A 25,922-nucleotide genomic window follows, 5' to 3' on the forward strand; every position below is an offset into this window, starting at 1 on the left:
ATTCCAACTATTTGTAAGGACTAATAATTTTTCAACTTTATTCTTTCTTAGGGTCTTCCAAAGAACAAAGAAAAATGTACTTATTTTTAAAGTAGAGTAAAACTCATAATTACCAATGAGTCCATTGGACCATTTTATAAATCTGAAGGTGTATTATGGAGTATTAGTGATCATTTTTTTATATCTTGAAACATTTTGCTATTTCATCATCCTAGGAATTGGTTCATCATTGCCCATCAATTATTCCCAAAGATGTTTAAAAAAATGACTAAAATAATAAGAATAATGGAATTGCCTAGAAGGATGCTACAATAGTGACGATTGCATCACCCTTTAGTTTGCTTATTGTATTGCCCAAAGTATTGCACCATCCTTCAAGAAGGTATGTAAGAAGACTAGAGACACCATCTTTGTAGTCTACTTTTAGCTTTCAGTGAACATAGTTGAAAAGTCAGAAGTTTTCATTTTCTAGTCATAATGGCAAAGAGAAGAAAAATAATAGAGGAAAATATTAGATGAGTCTGAAGATAAATGCAAGAGACAGTTAGCACTACAGACTCTAAGGTGATGGTGAAATCGATTCTATAAGTGAAGTCTCAGATGATGATAGCCTAGAATTTTCTCAAACTCAAGAAGAATCTGTTTCTAAGGACAGGAAGGAAACATGGCATTAGTATCCAGTTAGTTATTCAGTAGGAAGGACTTTCTTACTCAGTATTTTTCAAAAAGAATCTGGACCATCTTTTGCTAAATGGACTTGTAACAGTATTCTTTCATCTTATATGTTGTTTGTCTACCACAGTTTATCTGGTATGGTTTGTAAGAGGACAAATGCTGAAGGCAGATGTGTGTATGAAAGTTACTGGAAGGAAATAGATGATGTAGAAATGAAGACATTCATTGGATTGACCATTCTAATTGGTGTTTGTAAATCTAACAATGAAAATGTTTTACAATTATAGAGCAAAAAAAGTCCTTCCTCTGTTTAACAAAATTATGAGCTGTCAAAGGTTTTAAATGTTCTTCAGGCATTGAATTCTGTCAATGCAAGAAGTGCAATAGTGAGAACCTATTGGCAGATGAGAATAAAGGTGTCACATTGAACAGCCGTTAGTCTAGAATGTTGTATCTCTTGCAAATAATGGCATTTTCCCTCACAACTTAGAGGTCGAAATCATATCTCAGTGTATCAAGGACTACTACTCTTAGTAGTTGTTTTATTTTAAGAGAACTTAAAAATAAACAAGCACAGAACCTCCCTTTAAATTACCATTTAGCTAAAAGCATTGATAAACCATAAGACTACTAGGTTCTAAAGGCAGTCTTTCTGTGAAGCCCTCCTCCGTGTCCCATACCACCTTTAGTCCTTTGGAAATGTCCATACCATGTTGTTCTTCAATTGTTGAGACAGCACAGTCTCACAGCTCTACCTAAGTTTGGGGGGCATTAGGTCCATACTCTCAATGCCATAAATATGTTATTTGTGTAAAGTGGTTATTTGTATAAAAGTCATACATAGATAACATTATAAGAGCCTATCTCAAGGAGGGAAAATTATTCTCCCATTTACGAAAAAAATACAAACAAAACTTCCTCTCCCTCCCTCCCGTAAAACAAAACTAGCCAAACAAACAAATCGTCATTTTGGTTTTGCAACTGTAGAAGAAAAATGCCAAATTTTCACTACCGGTTGTTAAGCAACCTCTTAAAGATGGATTTGCATTGTCTGGATGGAATTTAAATTGTTATTAAGTTCGGATGGTATAAGATCAACTTTTAGACTAGAGGGCATGGCAGGTATTGGTGACTGACACTATCCTAATTTCCCAGGAATGTTCCAACTTCATATATTCTATTCCATTGTCCATGTATACTCAATTATAGATGTTAGACTCATGTCCAGAGATTTCTTTGGTTTAGCCAATGTTTTGATAATTTGTTATGTAGAGTGAGAGTGACTGTATACATGCCTGTGTGAGAGGTGGTAAGAGGCTATTTACAAAATGCTTTTGCTTCCTACAGTCTTGGTATTTACCACCTCCCTTTTAAACACTTCAGAGTTTAGTGGCATCTGAAGCAGACCCTTAGTGGACTGTCTGTTATGATGGCATAATACCTTAGGTGTGTCAAACCAGCCATGCATTTCCTGTGCAGAGCAAGGCTTTTCGATAATATAAAATAGAATACTTACATGTTGGTGGGGCAGAGTTAGAAGGACATTTTGTAAATGGTGAAGGGATTTTTTATATTAGGTTTATTGATTTATATTTTTTATACAATAAAATTCACTCTTTTTAAGTGTACAGTTCAGCGAGTTTAGGCAAATGTATACAGTACTATAACTAGCACTGGGGTCCAGAAAGAGAATATTTCAGTTACTCTAGAAAGTTTCCTTTTGCCTTTATGTAGTAAATTCACTCCTTCTATCCCTAACCCTGATAACCACTGGTCAGTTTTGTTTTCTTTAGAATGTCAAGATAATGGAATCATATAGTATGTAGCGTTTTATGTCTAGCTTCTTTCATATAGCATGATACTTTTTAGATCCATCCATGTTGTTGGGTATATCATTCATTGGTTTATTCCTTTTTATTGCTGAATAGTTCATTGTATGAATATACTATGACTTCTTTATTCATTCACCACTTGACGGGCATTTGGGTTGTTTCCATTGAGGGCCATTAATAATAAAGTTGCTATGAATGTTCATGTGCAAGTTTTTGTGTGGGCACATGCTTTCATTTCTCTTGGGTAACTACTTAAGAGTAGAATTGCTGGGACATATGGTAACTTATGTTTAATTTTATAAGAAACTAGCAGTTGTTTTCCAAATTGTCTGTACCATTTTGCATTCTTACTAGGGTTGTATGAGAGTTCTAGTTATTATATATCCTTGTTGATCTTTCTTAAAAATTTTAGCCATTCTTTTAGGTATTCAGTAGTATCTCATTGTGTCCATTTTGATTTACATTTCCGTAATAACTAATAATAATGAGCATCTTTATATATACTTATTGACCATTTACATATCTTTGATAAAATATCTGTTTAAATCTTTTATCCAGTTTTTGGGGGTTGTTTGTCTTGTTATCAGGTTGTAAGAGTTCTTTATATATTCTGGGACCAAGTCCTTTATCTGATAATGTGTTTTGCAAATATTCCCTGCCAGCCTGAGGTTTTTCTTTTTCTTTTCTTTACAGTGTCTTTTGAAGAATAGCAATTTTAAATCTTGACAAAATCCAGCTTATCAATTTTTATTTTTCTGGTTCATGCTTTTTGCATTCTATCTAAGAAATCTTTGTTTAATTTAAGGTCATAAAGATTTTCTCTATTTCTTTTAGAAGTTTTGTAGTTTTAACCCATATACTTAGATCTGTGATCTACTTTGAGTTAATTTTTATGTATGGTATGAGTTAAGGGTCTAGGTTCTTTTTGTTTCATTTTACATATTTGTCAAGCACCATTTGTTGAAAAAAATAAGTCCTTTCCCTGTTAAATTACCTTGGCACCTTCAGTAAAAATGACTTGACCGTACATGCATTGTCTATTTCTGAACTCTATTCTGTTCCATTAATCTGTAATCTCTATCCTTATACCAATACCACACTGTCTTAATAAACTTTTAGCTTTTTTGAAATTGAGTAGTGTAGTCCTTGAGCTCTGATTCTCTTTCTAAAAATTGTTGTGACTATTCTAGGTCATTTTCAGTTCCCTATAAATTTTAGGATTTTGTTATCCATTTCCACAAAGAAAGCCCTCCAGTCCTTAACTATTCATGTGATGAATAATAGTGTTATCAGTCGCTGTCATGGAAGAAACCATTCTTGATCATTGTTATGTTTCTTTGTTTTGCAAAGGGTTTAATTTGGCCTTTTATACCTATACTCACGAGTTAGATATTCGCTTATTTTTTTAACGATATATTTACTTGTTTGGGTATTCAGTATTATAATAATTTTATAAAATTAATTTTGAAATAATCACTGTTTTCTGTTTCCCTAAAACAGTTATATAGTAAGGCAACTAAATATTCCATAGGAATTTATAAAACTATTTCATTATTTTTTATGATTATAGTCTGTTCAAATTTGTTCTTGTTTTTTTTCTTGAATGAATTTCTATTTTCCTAGGAAATCATCTATTTTATTCAGTTTTTCAAATCTACCATTATAAGGCTGGATGTATTGTCGCTTTGATGCTATTAAAATCTTCCATATCTCAGATTATTTAGAAGAGTTTTTTAAAAGTTCTAAATGATTAGGGTTTAATTTTTGTTACGTTCAGTTCATGAAGGTAGCCTATCCTATTGCTACTGTTTTGGAGTTTATTAAGGCTTTTTTTCTTTCTTTTTATTTGAGGCAATATTTAAGATCCATTTTTGTAACCAATTCATGGATACTTGGCAAGGCACATTGACTTATTATTTTGTGATAGTGTTCAGATTCTCTCTGTCTTTATTTTCAATTTTCTTTTTATTTTCAGGGCAAGTTTATTCGGATTAACTTTGATGTAACTGGCTATATTGTTGGGGCCAACATTGAAACATGTATCCTTTTTCATAATAGCATATTCCAAAATAAAGAAGCATTTAATCTTCCTACAGCCTCAAGGCAGGCAATCCTTTGTGATATCACTCTCATAATCAAGATGATAAAACTTAAGCCCAGAGAGATTGTCGACTTGGTCAAATACTTTCAACTACTGAATATTAACTCCAAAGTCGTGTTTTGTTGTCGTTGTTTGCTTATAACACCAGGTCATAACCTGTTCACATGGCTGGGAAGTGGAGAATCCCACTGAGGTGAGGATTACTTGTACATCAACCCAGGAAATGTTTGTCTAATATGAAGACCTTTAGGTGAATACTGTTATATTGAACTACTCTTCAGTTATTGTCATGTTAGCCTATTTTTTACCATCTGCTTTGGATACTTGTAGGGTGAGCATATACCCATCGAAACAAGCCTTACAAAAATACAGAGTTAAAGTAATTTTAGTTAATATTAAGCAGAATAAAACTAAAGGAAAAAATGTCAAATACATGGAATAGTCCTAAGAAAGGTCACATGCATAAAATGGTCTTAGGAAATGATAGGTCTATATAGAATTAATTTGAGTAGAGAGGTAATAAAATAAAGATGATTCTGAATCGATAGTGTGCCAATTAGGAAGGCAACTCAGATGACAATTCTCTGATACTTGCTACAATACTATCCAGTGATAGAAATATGTTGTTTCTATCCCTCAGGTAAAGGATAGATCAAAATTTCCTGTTAAACGGTATTTTGTGTCTCTAAATAACACTCAGAGCAAGAAAGCACGAACACTTGAAGAGAATAGATCTAGAGTTTCTTCATATCGGTCTGCTAGTCGTAAGAGTGTATTTTTCATTAAATGTAGAAGACGCATTTAGGATAGTGTGATTTAAAATTTAAGCTGTATGACTCATACCAAAATTATTCAGTATGACTCATACCAAAATTATTCAGTTGATGGCCCCAGGAAAAGTTTATTTCAGAAGTGTCAATTGTCTTCCAAAGCAGTGAGACCGAGGCCAGTGTGACTATCGACTGAGAGACACACCAGAAGTAGCAAGACACAGTGGACAGAGAACCCAAACAGCTCTCAGATATATGCTCCAAGTACACAGGCAGGTGTGCAGTACTTTGAACACAGGAGCTGACTGGGGACTGAGCCGCTTGCCCCATGGGAAGCCCAGGCAGAGTAGGTAGCAGTGGTCTCCAGAGAAGCAAAGGGAAGGTCAGTGGTTCATCTAGTCATAGCTATCTCAAGGCATTATTTAGAAAATTTACATGAGGTGATAGATGGCAGGTGGCTAACACCACTTATATGAGGTCTTCAATAAAGGGAGGTTCCCATGGGAAGCACAGTGGTTAAGCACATATATATTGGAGACCAATCAAGTTTTGATTCCTAGCTCTCCCATTTATCAGCTTTGTTATTTGAAGTAATTTCTTTGTGTCTTGGTGCCCTTATTTGTAAAATTGTGATAATCTGATATTCGAAGGCTTTTCCTGCCTTAAACAATTCAATTTCGTTTTTCGTAGATTCTTACAGTTCCTTGAGTAGTGCTATGTTCTTTAGATATAATCCAGATTGGAACTAGGGCAGGCTGGAGTGGGGTGAGGGCAGCACTCTGATCCCTCCCAGCCCAGTGAATCTAGCAGATGAGTGAGAAACATAGGTTCAGCATATTTTCCTTTTTCACTTACAAAGTTTAACAATTTAGAATGGTTAATTGCAGGATAGTTGATATTTTTCAGAAAGATACAACGCTTATGAATTAAATTTGTATAGACATGGAAAGAGGGCCACCTTTTCAATTTAATCCTTAACCGTCTTTGCTCAGACCTTCTGGAAAAATCTCGTGCTGTTCGTCAAGCAAAAGATGAGCGTACTTTTCATATCTTTTACCAGTTGTTATCTGGAGCAGGAGAACACCTAAAGTGTAAGTTACAAAGTTTTTTACTATTTCATATTTATTTAGGTATCTTTTTTAATATTAAAGTTTTTTTGAAAGAGAGAGACATTTGGGGAAACAGTAGTTTCATACATACACACATCGAAATTCTAGCTGGTTAAATTATGAAAATGAAATTGAACTTCCATGTCTTGGGATATAAGTGGCAGGTATATGGGTAGTGTTAATATTATCTTGTCTTTTTATTTCTTTTCTTTTAAAAAACTTTTAAATTAGAAGACAAATGCATTTTTATAAAGTTCTGTTTCAGCTTTTATAAATATAAAAGTGAAAAGACATAAATTTACTTAATAAAATTAAGTTGAATAAATATTTCTATTCCTAGATTTCTAGATTTACAACAAATATGTATATTATGCTTCTAGTACTAGAAAGAGCCTATAGTGGATTTTCCTTTCTTTTTTTTTAATCATGAACGCAAGGACTGGAAGGTTGGGATTAGTCAGGGTAAAATGTATAGTTCTGTTCTGGGTCAAAAATTTGCTGGGTCAAAAGTATGAGTGAGAGAAGATGCACCACTTTCTCGTTTCTTCTGAGTCTCAAATTCAATGCTTCTATGTGATTTCTATATGTATTACCTAGATGTCATAGTAGATTCAGGTACAGTAATAATACTTTTCTCATCAGAGGTGTAGGTTTTTGCTAACCACAGATATCTGTGAAAGCACTGAACCCAGAAATTAATTAGAAAAAGACCTACAAGGGAAAAAAAAGCAACAAATAAATAGAGCCAACGAGAGGCAAAAAATTCAAGATTATGCAGGACATGATGCTCAAGAGAGAAAACCCTCAGGCTTTAACAACTGGTGATAATTCTGCAATAATAATGACAAAAAAAAATAATATCAAAGTGTTAAAAGAAAGATATAGAAAAAGAAAGCAATCAGCATTCTCTGTAGAAGAGCATTACAACGAAAGCTGAAAGCATGGGATCACCTCTCTGACAGGGATACATATCTATTTTGATCCCTCCTAAGAAACATTCTTCTGCTCCCAAAGATTACATTTATTGGTAGAGTAAGTTAAGTTTCTCTAATTCTTAGCCCCTAAAGTACAAGTAGGCAATGGGGGCATCCATTATAATATTCTGTCATAATATATATTGCATATCACTCTCAAAAGCAAATTCATTGCTAAACACTGGCTTAGGGAAAGACTTTCAGGTCATTGACTGGACTGAGGACTTGTCTGGTCCATCCTCTACACCTTCTACTTCCGGGTCTTTATCCTATGTCCATGTGGTCTTCATATTGACTCCATAGTGTTTGCTATAAACTGCTTGCTAACATAGGGATACAGAATTATCTGTTTAAAAGCTTTTCCTTGAAAGATGGCTAAAGTATTTAAATCTGAGAACAATAAGGTTTAGCTCTCTGGAAAAGTTACATCATTTCCCCACTATCCAACTTCGAATATAATATAAGCCACTGTCCCCAAACTCCAGTTGAGATATTTACAGTTTACGTCCTCGTTTTCCTTCCTTGATACTGATGATAGAAAACTATGTGTTTGTGTATTTAACATGAATATATAAAGAAAGAGAAAGTATGGGGGTGAAAAGTGTATGGAGGTAATGGGTTGGATAGTGAGTCACTGTTCTCCCGGGGTTTCAGTCCAGTCTGAATGTGGGTGTGCTTTAGCCTGTTGATGCATGTTTATTAAGTTGTATTCCATTCTGTTTTCTTTTAGCTGATTTGCTCCTTGAAGGATTTAATAACTACAGATTTCTCTCCAATGGCTATATTCCCATTCCGGGACAGCAAGACAAAGATAACTTTCAGGAGACAATGGAAGCGATGCATATAATGGGCTTCTCTCATGAAGAGATTCTGTGTATGTGGGATTTCACTAAGATTCTGATACCCACTTAAATAAGACATAAATTGGGGGTAAATAACCTAAACTAGAAAACAATTGAGAAACTAATGAGAACTGCTCATCATTTTATGAAATCCACAGATGTATCTTACTAAAAAGTTTTGTACAGTTAATTTTTAGCACAAAATAAATTAGAATATGTCTCTGCTGTGTTTTGAAGCAATCGTTTTATTAATTTTTTTTTCCTTTTATGTCAATATAAAGCAATGCTTAAAGTAGTATCTTCAGTGCTTCAGTTTGGAAATATTTCTTTCAAAAAGGAGCGAAACACTGATCAAGCTTCTATGCCGGAAAATACAGGTAAACTGATGATGCTGATCTTCCTATTTAGATGGTTTGTTGTGGGATTCAGTGCAAACCTAAAAAGCACTTGTGAAGCATTTCCTAGAGACTTTCAAGAGTAGAGTGGCAGCCCTACATGCCTACATAAGGGCCAATCTGATTTCATAAATGAGGGAAGAAGATGCATGTAGGACCAAAAGTGGTTCTAGAGACTCTGCTGTATTACTGGGGGTGGGGGGCATTAGGAGCTGTGGGGGACAGAAGACGTAAGCTGTGGAGACCGCACAGCTAATAGAAAAGGAGCTGCAGCTGCCGAGTTCTGACCAATTTTTACCTTGCCTGTACTATCGGCCCCATCTTTGTCTTTTGTGGCCGTGACACTTTTGAAGAATACTGGCCAGTTATTGTGGAAATTGTCCCTCATTTTGGGTTTGTCTGATGTTTCTTCCCAATTAAAATCAGGTTATGCATTTTTGGTAAGACTATCACAGAATTGATATCCTTCCTGGTGCCTCGTATCAGGAGGCTTATATGTCAACTCGTCTCATAATCGTTGACATTAACATTGATTACTTGGTTAAGGTAGTGTCTACCAGGTTTCTCCACTATCAGAGTACTGTTATCTCTTTGTAATAAATATTTAAGGGGAGGAGACTTTGACCTACTAGTTTTACCATCCATTAATGATTCTTACCTGAAACAAGTATTGCTTGTGGTGTACGTCAAGTGGTGATTTTCTCTTTGTATCATTCTTTTGTATCTATTTCCTGGAATTCTAATGTAGGGAAGAGCTTTCACTTTTACATTAATTCAATAATATCAGTATAGATACACATGGACTCTTATTTAAATAATTCTGTGAGTTTATAATCCATTCTATCATTATTTATTCTTGTCCTTGATTTGGCCATTAGGAAGGAGTTGAGCCCCTTCAGGTTAAATCCTAGGTTATTTTGACATGAATCTATCTTTTTTTTTTTTTTTTTTTTTTTTTAGGCAATTTCTGAATTTATGGCACCACAAAACATTCCACTTTGTATTTTCCTAGTCCCAGCTCTGGAAGTGCCCATTCTACAGTTTCTTTATACTGAAGAATGGTATTTAGCTTCCAGTATCTGGGTGTTGGTTGTGTTTGGTGGTAGTAGGTTCTCGTTTTTAACTCCTCTCAGAGGACAGAGCAAGGAAACACACACACACACTCCTATTTTTATTTCTATGTATATATATTAAAAACCATGGATTTATACTGGTACCTCCAATTTTGATCCAATACTGCAAGGTTTATTCTAGCCATCACCTTTTCTTTATTTGAAACTCCTTTCTCTGACAGTAAGAAATCTGGTTCTTATTATCTATATTTTATTTGCTTATTTGTTTAATCCTAGAATACACAAAAAATAACTTCAGAATTATTAACCCATATCCCCGAGAAAACAAACCTGCTAATTAGTGTACAATATTTGTATATAGTTCTTTAGCATTAGCGTGTATAGTGAAAATACTGTTTTACTCCTCCCTCCTGCCTTTGTGTGGCTGTTTTCACTTTTAATGTAGGGAGCTTCGTTTATTTGTTTGTATGGCATTTTGGGTACCCCTCCCCACCACCACCATCCTGTTTTGCTTTTTGAGCATATGAAACATATAAATGATTCTAAAAGTTAGAACTTTAGAAAAATATGTTCTTCTCTTTAATTTTGTTCACACCCACCCCCATCTCTTCCATTCTGTTCCCTTCCTGCATTCTTTCTGCCCTGTTTCCACCCACCCCCTGTCAAAAATCAATGTCATTAGTTCTGATTTAGTATTCTTTGAGCAGCACTTTTCAGCCCTGCAGTGTTTAGCCACCCAAGATGCCAGCTGTCCATAAGATGAGTAAGTTCCAATATGTCTGTTTAAACATTTAGCCACATTTCTTTATAGTAATATCATAAAACCAAAGTTGTACCTGCCGTGGCCTAGATGACCAGTAAATTTTCTGTTTCCTAGACTTTAGTTAATGATCGTGTTTTATTTTACTTCTGGAACTTTTCCACTAAGCCTGGCCCTTTGAAGTAGATAGTCTCAGGAAAGGGAGTAAGAGGTGGACAGAAGAATATGCGTCATGCAGAAAGATGTATGCTTCAACAATTGAATGGCGAAAAAGGGAGCAGCCAAGATCTAACCACACCGTGAAGTAAATTGTTAGCTGCTGTAAAATGATATTTATCATGATACAAAGCAAAAGAATGTGGGCAATTTGCTTTTGTGCTGCTTTGTATTTTTTTAACTTCCCATCTAATACATACAGACATGCATTCATAGATTAAAAGGAGCCAGGACCTAGCAGTTGAGGAAGAGCAGTTGGTAAAAGCCAGTGAGAAGAGACCCAATACAAAGGGGGTTCTCGTGAGGCACAGCCTGCTCTGCCCAGACAGGGCTCCTGATGGTTAGCCAACTATTAGCCTGGGTCAGGGTGGTGGGATGCAGGCCTTTGAAATAGGAACTTAGGTAGGTTATACTTCTAATATAATTCAAAATATGCTTATCCTTAGATAAGTTTATTGTTATTTTAACACAATTCAAAATTAATTCTAATAATTTATACACTTGCTGGACCCCGGAGGTATTAGACAGTGAACTTCTGGTGAGGCAGGTGCCCTAACACTGATGAAAATCAACTGTAACAAAAGTAAAAGCTATTTATTGAGTGCCTCTTAGCCATATAATCAAATAATTACTTGTAAAAAGCATGTAGATTTCTTGGCTACTAAAATATTACTGGTATCATTACATGAGCGAGACCAGTTATCTTTGTTACATGATCATTTAAACTATTGAAAACACCATTTTTCTTGTTCTGTGTGTTCTAAGACTCAGTAACTTGCATTAAAACTACCCAGAATAAGTAATTGCTGGCTAACCATCTCTTACAGCCTAAGGATGAGTGTTGTTAATTCGAAAGGCTAAAGATATTTTTCAACAGACCTAAAACTTGTCTAACTTTAAGACTTTTATTTAGTTTATTCCTTAATACGATTTAATGATTATTAGTGTTTTTTTAAGTGTTTACTGACTGTATTGTGGCTAGATCATAATTAAGAGTCTAGTATTTAGGAGACTTTTTACACTCTAGTTGCACAGAAGCTCTGCCATCTTCTTGGGATGAATGTGATGGAGTTTACTCGGGCTATCCTTACCCCGCGGATCAAGGTTGGCCGAGACTACGTGCAGAAAGCCCAGACCAAAGAACAAGTATGCTTATCATTAATTATTATGCATTTGTTTGAATGATAAACCATGGTCATAAGACCTTTGGTTGGCATGTTACAAACGGAGTCAGTCGAAGCTCTATGATATAGATGTTTCTTGGTATTAAGTGAGGACTTTTTTTTTCTTGTATAGTTTTTTCTTTTTTAGAAAAATTTTAAAAGTGACTTTTTTGGAAAAGGAAATTTGAAATATCGCCTTGAGTTTTCCCCAGGTAAATAAATTGTACTTCTGGGAGCCCGCCTAGCAGTGGGGTACGTTGCTCCCTTATCCCTGTGTGGGTGGTACAGCAACAAGTATATGGGAGTCAGATTCACCCATTTTGTGGTGGGCTCTGCAAAAGCTCTGGGCAGATCTGCATAGAACCCCAGGGGCATCTGGAGGGGGTTGGTTTTACTGGGCATCTTTGCCCTTCCTCTAAATCAGTTATCTCCAATTTACATTTAATTGTACTAACACCCTTTGTTGATGTGTAAAGTTGAGACTTGACTAAGCAGTAAATGCTATTTCCTTTTTTTTTTTTTTTGAGTACCACAGAACATTAAATTCCATGTAACAGCTATTTGTTAAGATCATTTCCAGAATAAAAGGTTTGTGTTGTGTAATTATAGGCAGATTTTGCAGTAGAAGCATTGGCAAAAGCTACCTATGAGCGGCTCTTTCGTTGGCTCGTTCACCGTATCAATAAAGCTCTGGATAGGACCAAACGTCAGGGAGCATCTTTCATTGGAATCCTGGATATTGCTGGATTTGAAATTTTTGAGGTACGTCTCCCTCCCGCTCTTCCTTCTGCTTGTTCTTTTAACAAATATTAATTAAATCTCATAATGTACTCATTATGCTATGCCAGGCACCAGAGATACAATGGTGGATAATAAGCAAGTGTGGTCCCTGACCTAGTAGAGAGTCAAATAATAAATGATGAGTAACTACTAAATTCTCAGATTTGTGAGTAATGAAGTGAAGGGGGTGCTGTGATAGAAAGAACTGGAGAGGCCACCTTTGGATCGCTGAGTCATGGAAGGTGTCTCTGCAGCGGTAACATTAAGCATACGCAAAGGATGAGAAGTTCTTAGCCTTGGTAAGTTTTGCAGGCAGCGACCCTGTGAGGGAGAGAATTTGCTAAATGTTAGAAATTTCTAAAAAGCCCATGTGACTAGACATAGGTGACCAAAGGGAGAGAGTAGCTGGAGACTGGATTGTGATATGAGGCATAAGCAGACAAAGGAAGACCATTGAAGCCATTGGCCATTGTAGTGGACCAAGGGACCAGATGATGGTGGCTGGCTTAGGGGTCGGGAGTAGCAGTGTGAGATGAAGAAAGATCACGATCTTCTGTTCTGAAGATAAAACCATAGAATTTGATGATGACTTTCAATATATTTTATTATTGATATGACTAGATTTTTTCCAGACACTTAATCACCATCAGTCCACCAAATGTTTGTAGTTATATACTTGTAAAAAAAGTTGATAAAATTTTGGTCCTCTAAGTATTTATATCTTTATCCTTTAATAAGCTGACTGTATAGTAAGGTACAAATACTAAATTAAATAATTCTTGGTATCAGTGTGCTACTTTTAAGATTATAAGTCTATCAATTAGAATCTAAACTATTACTGATATAAGCAGTTTCTTCTGAGCTGTCACTGCCACAATAAAAAATTGATTTAATAAATACCGATTTGTAAATAACTTAAGAAACCATGAAAGGTGGCCAGGTAAATGGGTAGAGTTCAGAGAGAAGGAAACAGAAATGTCTATAACTTAAAAGTTACATTTTTAAAAATCTCTTGCCTTCCTGTATATAAACAATCAGAAGATATAATGAAAGAAAAGATCCCTGTTTCCAGGTGCAACAAAAGCAGATGAAATAACTAGAATGAATTTAAGAAGAAATTGGCAAGATTTTGTTGAAGACAATTTTACAGTGCTCCTGTGAAAAATAAAAGACTTGAACAATTGAAAAATATACCTGTTCTTGGATAGGAAAATTTAATGCTATAAAGGTGTAAATCTTCCCAAAATTATCTACAAACTGAACATACTTGTTTAAAACCTATTAATAGGAATTTTAAGTGAGGGGGGGGAAGCTAGGCCCCCTTCTTCTAAAACTAATTTAAAAAATAAATTAATAAAGAAAGAAGAATACACAGTAAAATTCTGAAAAAAATGAAGAGGGTATTAAAGGATATAAAATAAAGCTATAGAACTTCAAGAAGTATGAATTTGACATATGAATACACAGACAAAAAATGTACATTAGTTCTAAAAATACAAGCTTATTTATAGGTCATTTTTTGCCATGAAAAAAATGGAAAAAGCTTAGATGATCACCATTTGGAGGTTGGTTCAATTAATTATGAGATACCCACACAGTAGAGTGCTATGCACCCATTATAGAGAATGAGGTTGCTTTATTCACTGTAATGGAAAGATTCTAAATACGTCGTTAAGATTAAAAAAAAAAAAAAACAAGGGAGTACACTTTTATGAATATATAGAATATTTCTGGAAGGGTCACAAGAAATAAATAATATAGTAGGCAGAACAAGTAGAGAATCAGAACGAGAGTTACTTAGTGCAGTTCTTTGTACATTTTTAATTTTAAACCATCATTACCAATTTAAAAATTGGTCATTTAAAAATATAGTTGGTAGCTTAAATATGACATAAAAATAGAAATTTATTTTTTTTTAAATAGCACTACGCATGTAGCCCAGGATTTCCTAATCCTAAAGCAGAGCAAAACCATTTACATAAACATGAATAAGTACAATCAAGCAGTCTGCAAATGTTTCTGTGGTTCACTAGAAATAGGTGTTAAGCAAGCAAACACTGCTCCTGCCTTCCTAGCATGACCTCGTTCTAAAATAGTATAACACCTTCATGGGGGTGGAGGATCAAAATGGCTTTTCAGACTATAAATCTATTCCTTGGAGATCGATTACACCTGTCCTAATTAAAGACCACTTTTTATAATGAAAGAGGTTATTTATGGACACATGGTACTGTGTGAACAGTGTAGAAACAGGAAAAAAAGGTTGAGTACTTCTAATAGTAGGTGATTGCTTTAAGAATATTATACCTATTAATTCTTCTATCCATCTATTCATCCCATCAACAGCATGATAGCAAAGTGGGCATAGTTCACAGAGAAGGAAACAGAAATGTCTAGCTTATGAAGAGATGCTCAAGTTTATTTCATGAGAGCAATGCAGTATCACCTCTGATACTGGCAAGTCAAACATTTGATAAGAGAAGGGAATGCATATAAAAATAGCTGGAGCCTCACACTGAGTGCATTTTGTTTGTTAGGCCTGGCTGGGATCTCTACAGCAACCCTGTGAAGTACAGATTATTTTTTTCTTAACTCACTCTGGAGCCAGTAGCCTAAGTAAAGAGTAGAATGGGACAGTACCACATCTATTCTGTAGACCCATCAAAGCTTACAGAGTCGTGCTTGCTTCACTTTGCCCTGGCCTTCCCAAGACTGCTTTTCTTCTTCTTCTCACTTCCTTTCTCATTTATTTCTTAATTTCTATTCATTAACCATTCACTAATAAGAATTGTTTTTATTTGTAGATCATTCAGTTAGCATACGGAGTTTATTATTTTCTCATTTTAGCAGCTCAATAACGTGATGTGGCCCATACATAACATATGTGTGTATGTGTCTTGGAGATATTGAGACTCCCTTGGTTTAGTCACTATCACTAGATAGAATCAGTAATGTAGCTGATACCTAATTAATCATTTTTAATTTTTTAATAACTAGATGATTCATTATTTCTGGTTTTCCTCCCCTTCTCTATGTTTGGGAAATCATTCTTCCAACATTTGTAGCTGAACTCCTTTGAACAACTTTGTATCAACTACACCAATGAGAAGCTGCAGCAGCTGTTCAACCACACAATGTTCATCCTAGAGCAAGAGGAGTACCAGCGCGAAGGCATCGAGTGGAACTTCATCGATTTTGGATTAGACTTGCAGCCATGCATTGACCTGATAGAGAGACCTGTAAGAATATTTATTTACTCATTATTTGGCTTTCAGTTCATACCAAGCAGTGCTGTCTAATCAGTGTTAATTTTCTAATCTAAATTTTCTAGGAAGGTGATACTTTGATTAAATACCTATTTAAAAAGTAAGTAGCATGCCAATAAGACCCTACTTTGGTTCTCTTTTCTTAGTCTTATTCCTGTCCTTGCATGTGTGACTATATTGATTAATGTACCCTGGTTTTTCACAGACTACAGATGCCACAGTGGTGACAGTCACATTTCACCTTCATCCCTCAGCACCTGTCAAAGGGTATAGGGCTCCACCTGGCTCATTTCCTAAGCAATATAGGGACACTTCATTTAGCCAAAACTAAGACATGTCATGTAAATCCATTTTTCAAATAACTGTAGCTTATCCTTGTATGTACAAAGATGTTTTTATTTCAGTAGATTTTTTTTTTTAAGGTTGAGGGGTTTTTTTTTTTTGAGCAGATGTATTTTTTATAGCAATCTTAGCAAGCATCAGAGGTTTGGTTCAGAGTTACATAGAAATACATGGAACTATGCATACCTCATCCACTTAGAAACTGGTCCGTATGATCTCAAACAAATACCGATGATTTAGCCATATAGTCCCTGGCAGTTAGCTTTTGCTCAACTAGATAGTAGCTTTTCTTATTTCATTAGCAAACTACCAAAATATAGAAAAACTAAAGCATAATTAAGCACTTATATCAGCCACTTACCTCAAGTTGTAATGCTAGTTCAGTAGGTATGTTTTCACAGCCGCTCCAAGGGGTCTCCTGTGAGGCGCACTAGGCTTTGAAGCAGTTCTTTTTTGTGCTACTAGGTCTTATTTGCAACTGTGCTCACCATGTTTGAAGGGATTGCGAGGCTAATGCCTGCAGCCTGTACGTTACAGTACATGTAGTCAGAATCAGGGAGAGGAAGAGCCTAGAGGATATTCACCCCATGTAATTGTAGCACCTTAAAAATTTGGGTTTAAGGGAAGTAATGTAGTTTTCATTTGGCTCATACTTAAGAGATCATTTTACCTTTCAAGGCACTGTAGCTGTTTGCTTAGAGCAAAACTCTCAAGTCACCTGTAGTTAGGAAGAATCTGTTTCTCCATACCTTGCAACTTTATTTAGAAATAACATTCAAGGGATGCTAGTAGTAACTTCCAGTAGACTTTCATGCATCCACAAACACATGAATATATTTTCTTGCTGCTTTGTTGCCCAAAAAAGTTGTTTGGGAATATATATAAATAAGGGAATGCAATATTTCATATTAGTATTATTGATGAACATATGGTTTGTTGTTTGAGATGCTCATTTATATGTATCTATGTGACACTATGTTTTAATCAAGTATTGACTATATATCTGCACTTATAATTTAAGACGGAAGTGAATCCATAAGAGTTGCTGCATAAACCTCTTTGTCTGTAGGAATAATTGTACCCAAACTCATCCAAATGGAAAATTATCAACGCTATTGTGAAAAAAAAATTTTAGAGAGTTTTAAAATCGGATGGTTTTGTGACCTTTAAATGAATCTTAGGAATATACATTCTTCTTAATGTTACCCAATTCCATTTCGTTTGCTTTATCCTTTAGGACAAAATACTCTATATACCATTTTCTCTTCACTCTCATATGATGCAAGTGATAGAGGAAAGTAAAAATTTCAACCTTAACGATTAGCTCACATCAACAATAGGTGAGGCAGAAAGGATTTGATGGTCACCTCTTTAGTTGTTTTGTTGGATATTGTTGGATTAGGATAAGATTAAGGCAGCAAGAATTGATTAAATCTTCAAATACAGCCTGGAAATACAAAGACTGGGGATGCCATGGGGATGGGGAGAGTAGATAGTGTGGCTCTGGTCCTTAGGGACCTGAACTTGAAGCCAGAGAACAGAACAAAACATGGTGGTTAGTTCATTGCTTACATGGTTCTGAGTCTAAGTGATGCTCTTAATTTGAAGAAGGTAAAGGCCACAGTTAGCCGACAGTGTCACAGGAGGTTTCATAATATGGATGTCATAAAGAGTATAGGAGAGCTACATTCCAAAGCTACATTCCAGAAATTAACAGGTGAATGATACATTGATACTGGCATTTTAGGGAAATTATTCATTCACGTGTTCATGGTATTGGAATGGAGAAGATATGCCAGTTGTGCTTTGATACTTAAGGGAATGAGCAGAATGAATTCCTTCCTTTTCCCCCTCACTCCTTCCCTGCTCCCTCCCTCCATCCTACTTTCCTCCCTTCACTCCTTTCTTCCTATACTTCTTGTACTTCTAGGCTCTTCCCCAAAAACTTTAGAATATCACCCTTTACTCCTTGCCTAACCTCAAGGAGAGAGAACTCAGAAAAGGGAGGGAGAGAATCCAAGATTTAATGCTGACTCACTCTTTATCTCAAATCATTCTTTACAATTACCTTATTCTACTTATCTATAGAAACATAAAATCTGATTTTTAAAAACAAATTTTAAAAAACCCTATAAGAGTTTATAATAGTAGGAAATTTGTAGCATGTAGATCGTATGGGATAATGATTCCATTCATGGTTTCTTCAAAATAGAGAGTGAGAATGACATTTTTCAGAAGGAAAATGCCTAAGAAGCTACTCTGTGGTGGCACCTTCCTGTTACGTGCCAGTCTTAACCTCTTCTCTCACAAACCCAGCCTCTGCCTAGCTTGGGAAGGGGTAGCAGTAGGTGAGCCTCTAAGCCCAGAAAGCTGCTTACAAAAACCCTTGCTATTGTCTCCGGCCTTAGAAAGAAACATCGTCTTCCAAACTTTTAGTTCTTTTAGAAATCCACAATGAAAAGGGGAAGTGTTAACAGAGAACTTGACATTGAAAGATGAAGTGGGAAAATAAAAAAGGAGATACAATAATAGATATTCATAATTACGCTGTCACTGAGTCATTTAGAAAAGATTAAATTATATTTGGGATCCTATTTCAGAATTTAGAAATATTTCCATTAAAGAGGATTAAAAATGTAAAAATTATGGTAGAAAGATGGATATTTTGCTTATCTTAATACGAAACTTCATTTCTCAAAGTTGTCAGGTGAATGGGGCATGTTGTGTTATCTGCCACTCTGAACCATTGTTTCTCTAGGATTTCCTAGTCATAGCTGCCTTTGATTATAGTCTTCTTTCAGCTGCTCTGACATCCTGCAGGTTCTCTGAGGTATATAGCCATAGAGTAAACTATATAGCCATGGAGTAAAGCTCTCAATTCTGGTCCTCAGAGCAGAAGTTTTCTCTCAGCTTCTACCTGGAAGCTTTCTATTTCACCACTACCTTCCTCTGACCATTATTACTACATTATTTCATTTATATTTAACTATAACCTCTAGTTACTTTTTAAGCAGTATTTGTTTAGCACCTTCTCTCCCAATAAATATAAAGGCCTCGTGAGTTGAAGAAAACTTACCCTCGAGATTTATTTAAAAAGCTGATACGCCTTAGAATCGGTATACTCTTGTAGCACAAACTTGCCATGTTTGCAGTGTGATAACCCAGAAGTACTATAAAATAGACCATAACCTTTTAAGTACTTTATTTAGTTTTCATGTGTTCTCCACTTTCCTCCATAAAGGAAGTCATTCCACTAATTTTAGAGCTCCCAGAATATGGTAAGCTCCAAGCACTTTTTTTTAATTGAGACATGATTCATATATCCTCAAATTCACTCTTTTAAAGTATACAATTCAGTGGTTTTTAGTATATTCATGAAGTTGTGCAACGATTACCACTGTCTAATTCTACAACATTTTCATTATCCCAGAAAGAAATGGTGTGCTCTGCTCCCCTTCCCCAGCCCCAGGCGACACTAATCTACTTTAAGTTTCTAGGCTTTTTTTTCAGTGAACTGGTTGAGTGAAATAAAAATAGGCTCTTAAATGTTTGTTGAAACAAATATATAAATAATTGAGTATTTCATCACTTTCCATATATTCTATTGAACAATCGTTTAGAATGTTTCACCAAATATTAAGCAGTGCATCACTTTAAATGGAAACTTAAATTGATTAGAATATAAAATGTATGAAGCATTTCACCTATTAGAGGTTTTTTAATAATCTGTCCAATCACTGAATATAAATATTCAGTTTTATCTGTCTACCTCCTGGTTCCTTTGTGATGTGTCTTAATTGCTGCTTTTTGAGGGTCATCTACTTAGTTTGCCTACCATTTACATATTTCTGTGTTTATGGATAAGTTCCTCATTCTCTGTCTTGCCAGCACTTATTTAGCAGTTTGAGATCTCACTTGAATTATAGATATGGTTGGGACATCACCTTCTATCCTAGCAGTTTGGTTTCTATAGATCTTCATAAAACTAATTGGCTTGGATGTTAAATTGCCAAACCCAATAGCAAAAAACATCCTGGTAATTAAAGTGACGTGCAAAACTTGGCATTTCTTATTGCCTCTCATTATCAGGCTAACCCTCCTGGTGTCCTGGCCCTTTTGGATGAAGAGTGCTGGTTTCCTAAAGCCACGGATAAAACCTTTGTTGAAAAACTAGTTCAAGAGCAAGGTTCCCACTCCAAATTTCAGAAACCTCGGCAACTGAAAGACAAAGCTGACTTTTGCATTATACATTATGCAGGGAAGGTAAGAGTTGAGTAACTTGATAAAAAGCACTGTGAAATTTTGCTGCATCTGATAAAGTTTGTAACAGACGTGCTGATAAACATTTGTAAATCCTTAAATATAGCACACATTACAGGTGCATTGCCTTCAAGAAAACCCACTTTTTGAATTATTCTGTGAACATTTTTGGCTAAGGCTTAAGATGTTTCTTGTTTTCGTGTTTGTTTGTTTGTTTTTTCATCTCACCATGCGTGGCTCCGGTACGGGCCAGGTGGACTATAAGGCAGATGAGTGGCTAATGAAGAACATGGACCCTCTGAATGACAATGTGGCCACACTCCTGCACCAGTCATCAGACAGATTTGTGGCAGAGCTTTGGAAGGATGGTAAGAATGTGCTTACATTTGTAATTGAGCTTGGCCAGAATTGTTTACAATTAAAGCTTATATGTGTGTGTATATATATAGTTTTTTACTTTAAAACTCTTTCCCTAGAGCAGGGCTGCCGTTATATCGGAATTTACCCACTTAAAGAATACTTGGGTAACAAGACATCTGCCTTCTTGGTCAGATGCTATGAGGAGTGTGGCAACATTCTAGGCTCAGAGCCATAAAAATCTATACATATGCCTCAGTCTCCTGGGTCTCAATTAGGTTATAATCCCAGGGGACTGGGACACAAAACCTGAGAAACACTGCATTTTCTCTGTGTTGCATATAGGCCAGCTGAGCTACGTCCTCAGCCACTTCTAGCCTTACACACCCATGCAAAATGGCTGGTAAAGAGACTCAGATATTCTGCATGTAGATCAGTTGTTTTTATTCCCATCAGTCAGTCCTCATAGTTCTTTTGTTTACATGAACCTCGGTGAAGACTTTTGTGATTTTGTCATAGACTAGAGGTTTTACTAGTACCAGAAAAAAACAAAACATCTGAGGGTGTTTATGAATAGTGGGAACCAGTATCTTCTAGAGCTTAGCTCTCACTACTATATTTTATCTTGGTTATATCCCACCTCTTCACATGGCCTCAGGTCATGCAACAATTTAGTCTTGGATCTGCCCCTTATTAGGCCTTGAACCTGGGTCACTTCTGGTTTTTCTTTAGCATCTCAAGACCTTGTAGTCTAGCTGTCTTCTCAGAGGTAGAGAGAAAGAAACATAGAAAGCAGGAAAGAAGGGGTTTGGGCAATTGGGTCAAGAGAAATAGAAAGAAAAGAGTGAGCATAGGGAAAGATGACTGTATCAAAACATAATCTAGTCAAGAATGATCAAGTAAGTATGAGCGAACCTGTTGGGGTGGGATGCACGGCACACGTGCATGCATGTGTCCTGGGAAGAGACTGTGTACCTGAGACTGTTTAAAAGGAAGGATTTTGGGAGCAAGTTAGGTTTCCAACATGTCAAACAGAAGTTTTTAATTTTTATGCCTTTGGGTGAAAGTCTTCCACCAAACGCAGTGTTCATTGTTACTTACAGTGACCCAGTAAGTTGAGGGGTGCTGCATGAGGACCGAGAGGAGGGGTAGGAACCTAACATGGAATTTGCAGTGCCTCAGTAGATGAGGGACTCCTGACCCTGTTGCTAGGAAGTGTTAGAATGGGATATGAGAAGCCGAAACTCGAGCGGGAAAAACAACTCAGCTCTGGTTGTCACAAGGTCCACAGCGCTAGGAGGATCAGCACTGGTGAGTTGGAAATGTGCAAGGAAAGTGTCACAAAATGAAGAGAAAGGAGCAATGCTACAAATCATAAATGCTTGCATTCTGTTAGGAATCATTTCCATTCTAATGGGGTTGGAATTATTCTGTGCTCCCTCTTCCACCTGGCACTCTCTTAGGATCTCAGCGCACAGGAGAGGGAGTGAGATATGCAGACAGATTGTTGGGTGCCAGAGATACCTGTGGCGAATGTCATGTGAATGGTACGGAATGAGCTGTTAGCAATGCACAACACAGGCAGGGGACTACCTTTTATCTGGGGTGCTAAGGTAAAATGTCATGAAAGAGGAGGCAGTTTTCTTTGTCCTCAAAAGATAATAATCTGTTGAATAAACAAGAAAAGCTGACATTTACTGAGTATTTAATGAATGCTGGGCAGGTTTTTGGCACTAATTTATGAGCATTCACATCATGATCATGCCTTAAACATTGAAGGGTGAGCACGTTTGCATGAGCTAGCTCATCTTGGGATGTGGAGCATGTTTTGGAGTGAAGTTGGCATGGGGGAAGAAGGGGTGGAGCAGATGGAATGAGTGATCACAGTGTGGAAGTGGAAAATCACAGCTCATGGTAAGTGTCCCATTCGGGCCATAGAGTAGGGCTGGGGCAAAAGGCTGGGGTGACAGGCTGACACCAGACCATGGAGAACCCTGATTGCCAGTCTCAGTGGATTTGACCTTATTGGTTGGTGGGATAGATTGGGGTGAAAGAACCTGGAAGTAGGGGGTCCAGTATGAGATGACTGAGGATGAAAGCAGCAGGCATGGAAGGAATGCCTAGGAAAAAAGGAACAGAGGAAACTAGCATTTTTACTATTGAAGCCTCAAAAACTGATTTTTCTCTTTATTTCGAATGAAAAGAGAGGCAGGTATTTGGGGAATTAATGACTATATAATAAAAGAAACTAGGTCCTGAGCTTACGTATTGGTTCTGATGTTATGAACCACTTTTGACTCTTGTAATTTCTTATTCAAAGATGATATTATGGGAAACACGTATTGAGCATATAACACTACATGAGTAACAAGGTGCTTACCATGGCTATAATCTGTGAGATCTGTTTGGGAATGAAGAAGGACATGGCCCTGCCCTCCAAGAGCTTATAGTCTAGTTGAAAACTCAGGATACGCACAGAAGCAATCACAGGACTGAGCGAGGCTCCATCTTGGTTCCCAGCTTCCTTGGCTTCCTCCTTCCATTCTTCTTTAGCTCCATATCTTGCCATCCCCAGATATGAGAGAGCCTTTGACAGTAGTGGGTCGGAAGCTTCAGGGATGTGAGCTTGGCAGGCAAGGGTGGAGGTGAGGACTGCGATGATCGAGTCACAGGTGGCATCTTTAGGGAAGGACCATGTCTGGAGAGTCCTCACCTGCCTTTTTGTGCTTTCCATAGCTATTGAAAAATTATTTTCTCCCAGAGTTTCTGTAAACAAAGGAATGCTTGCAGCCTTGCAAAGCTGTTCGGTCCTGGCCTGAGCCCTGTCCGTCTGTATTAGTGAAAGACTGCGTTGTCTGCACAGTCCTGTTGTCACTTCGCCTTTTTACAGATAGGTGCCCAGAAGCACATATAGCCACTTTTGTCAGAGTAGGCTGAGACAACTCTTATGTATCCTGAGTTTGATCACCCGTGCTAATGTCTGCTCTGGGATATTCCCCCATGTCTTCTCTCCTGATAACTCACAGGAAGACTTGTCATCCATCATCTTAGGTGGAAAGCTATTCAGTGTAATCTGGGCGACAGAATCTCAGAAGTCACTCGCTGTTGGAGGAGGGGCAGGCAGAGCGGCAGTACCATGTTGTCCAGTTTTGAGGACTGTGTGTTTCATACGTGAAGTCAGTGGCAGGCACGGGAGTTTGAGGAGGGTGTTAAGGTGGAGAATTCACCACTGCTCACTGTGGATGTAGAGCTACATCCTTGGGATAAGGGGAGCTTTTTCTCTAGGAGAAAATAACCCTGGAAAAACGTCATTATTTTTCCCTTTTTATAGCCACATAAAAATGCAAAAGTGGGAATGACAAGTGGACTGTGAATGTATAAATATAAGATGCATGAATATATTTTGCCTGTGAAGCTGCAATACCCTGAGTAGACAACATTTTGTGTGAAAATAGACTTTGTGTTAGGATTGTACAGAATTTTCCCAAGGCCAAACCAGAGGAAATAAGATTTTTTGGTGGCAGCCCTGCCCTAGAGATTCGTAGTGCCCCACTTTTTGCTAAAAGATGTTTTGGGATCTCTACCAGCTGCACAGGATTCTTTTGCCACTTCTTGGGGCTAAAACACAGAAAAACCTAATTGCATTTTATGTCAATGTGCCTCTTAGGATATTTTTATGAGTAATGATATGATGAAGTATCTTATGATTTGAAGTTATTTTAATGTTTTGCTACAACAGAACTTGAATTTTGTTTTCCTTAATGGTAGTTACCTATATGTCAGCAATTTGTATTTGAAATAAATTGTATTTCTAAAATCTGTATTGGAAGTAAAATCACGCAGCAATGTAAATTTTTGACAGTAAAAGCTACTAATATATACATTTGCCAGAGTGCCCTTACTGTAGCATTGTCCTAATTTGCTAATTACAAGATAATTTTATGAACAACTCAAATAGTACCTTATTATTTTTAAATTTTCATTCTGCTCTTACATGGGGGTAATCATTTAACACCAATGTGATATGTTTACACCTGGAGTTGGTAATGTGCTCTTTTAATTCAGATTAAGTTTATTTTATAACGAACTTTGTCCAAATGTACAAATTCTGTAAACAGTAATGTTTGCATGGGATCTGCCCTGGACTAGCTACTTTTGTAGTCCGATTTCAAAATTTATTTGTAATGTCGAATGTCTTTCACACTAACTGAAGTGTTTGTGTATTTGCTCTTCTGTCCTGTTTTTGCTGTTTCTCTGCTTTAGAGATTCAGAATATTCAGAGAGCTTCTTTCTATGACAGTGTTTCTGGTCTTCATGAGCCACCAGGTGAATGTACAAAGCCTGTAGGTCTTCCAAAACAGAAGGGTTTTAAGCCTGCAGGAAAAATTTGGGGCGGGGGCTGGCAGGGTGGCCGGGGAGGGCAGGGTAGACTGGGGGTGGGGCTGGTGTCTGGGTTTCTGTTTTTGTTTTGCTCATAGACCTGCATGAACCTTTCATTTCATGCTCAGTTTTATTATCCTTCAAGGCAACTGTTTGAGTGCATAAACAATTCAATCGCTACTGCCTACACATTGCTTCTTATTTTATGTATAGCACTTTACCGCACTGCATCTTAAAAGGTATGTCACTACCTTTTTCAATAGTGCCATTTTGATACACAGTCCTCTAAAGGAATTATTAGGAATTGATCTACTAAATAATGTCTCCTTCGTCTTTGAATTACCTTTAAATTTTCAACTCTAGGAAATTCCAAAGAGGAGTTTTTTCTTTATTTAAGTCATTAACATTTTGTGAACAAATAAGTACATATTTATCTCACGTGTGTTGGTCTCATTATTATACCTTTTGTTTGGAATCTATGTGCATATCTAGCTACTTGGCTTTTTCTTTTGAACTAGAGATAATGAAACTATCTACAAGGCTTGATATGTGCAAGGTGAGACTAAGAGAGTGGAGTGTTGTTAGAATTTGTATGTTGAAGGTGAAATTGAGCTCCAGCTGTATGGG

The 25,922-nt window shown here is 36.5% G+C and overlaps 1 protein-coding gene across 6 annotated transcripts in view; it reads left to right on the forward strand.

Moving 5' to 3' along the window:
* MYH10 (myosin heavy chain 10) overlaps positions 1 to 25,922 on the forward strand; it is a 129,793-nt gene that overhangs the window by 57,584 nt on the left and 46,287 nt on the right. For 4 of the 6 annotated variants that reach the window (XM_016154689.2, XM_036223075.1, XM_016154695.2 and 1 more), the window contains exons 7-16: positions 4,483 to 4,546; positions 6,371 to 6,469; positions 8,192 to 8,335; positions 8,585 to 8,680; positions 11,775 to 11,893; positions 12,520 to 12,672; positions 15,756 to 15,929; positions 20,388 to 20,561; positions 20,812 to 20,926; positions 25,179 to 25,241. In XM_016154689.2, the coding sequence (XP_016010175.2) occupies positions 4,483 to 4,546; positions 6,371 to 6,469; positions 8,192 to 8,335; positions 8,585 to 8,680; positions 11,775 to 11,893; positions 12,520 to 12,672; positions 15,756 to 15,929; positions 20,388 to 20,561; positions 20,812 to 20,926; positions 25,179 to 25,241 (1,201 nt within the window). The remainder of the gene's footprint in view (positions 1 to 4,482; positions 4,547 to 6,370; positions 6,470 to 8,191; positions 8,336 to 8,584; positions 8,681 to 11,774; positions 11,894 to 12,519; positions 12,673 to 15,755; positions 15,930 to 20,387; positions 20,562 to 20,811; positions 20,927 to 25,178; positions 25,242 to 25,922) is intronic. The other 2 variants (XM_016154698.2, XM_016154697.2) reach the window with 1 other exon arrangement.

Source organism: Rousettus aegyptiacus, unplaced genomic scaffold (genome assembly GCF_014176215.1).
Source record: "Rousettus aegyptiacus isolate mRouAeg1 unplaced genomic scaffold, mRouAeg1.p scaffold_m13_p_6, whole genome shotgun sequence".
Lineage (NCBI taxonomy): Eukaryota > Metazoa > Chordata > Mammalia > Chiroptera > Pteropodidae > Rousettus > Rousettus aegyptiacus.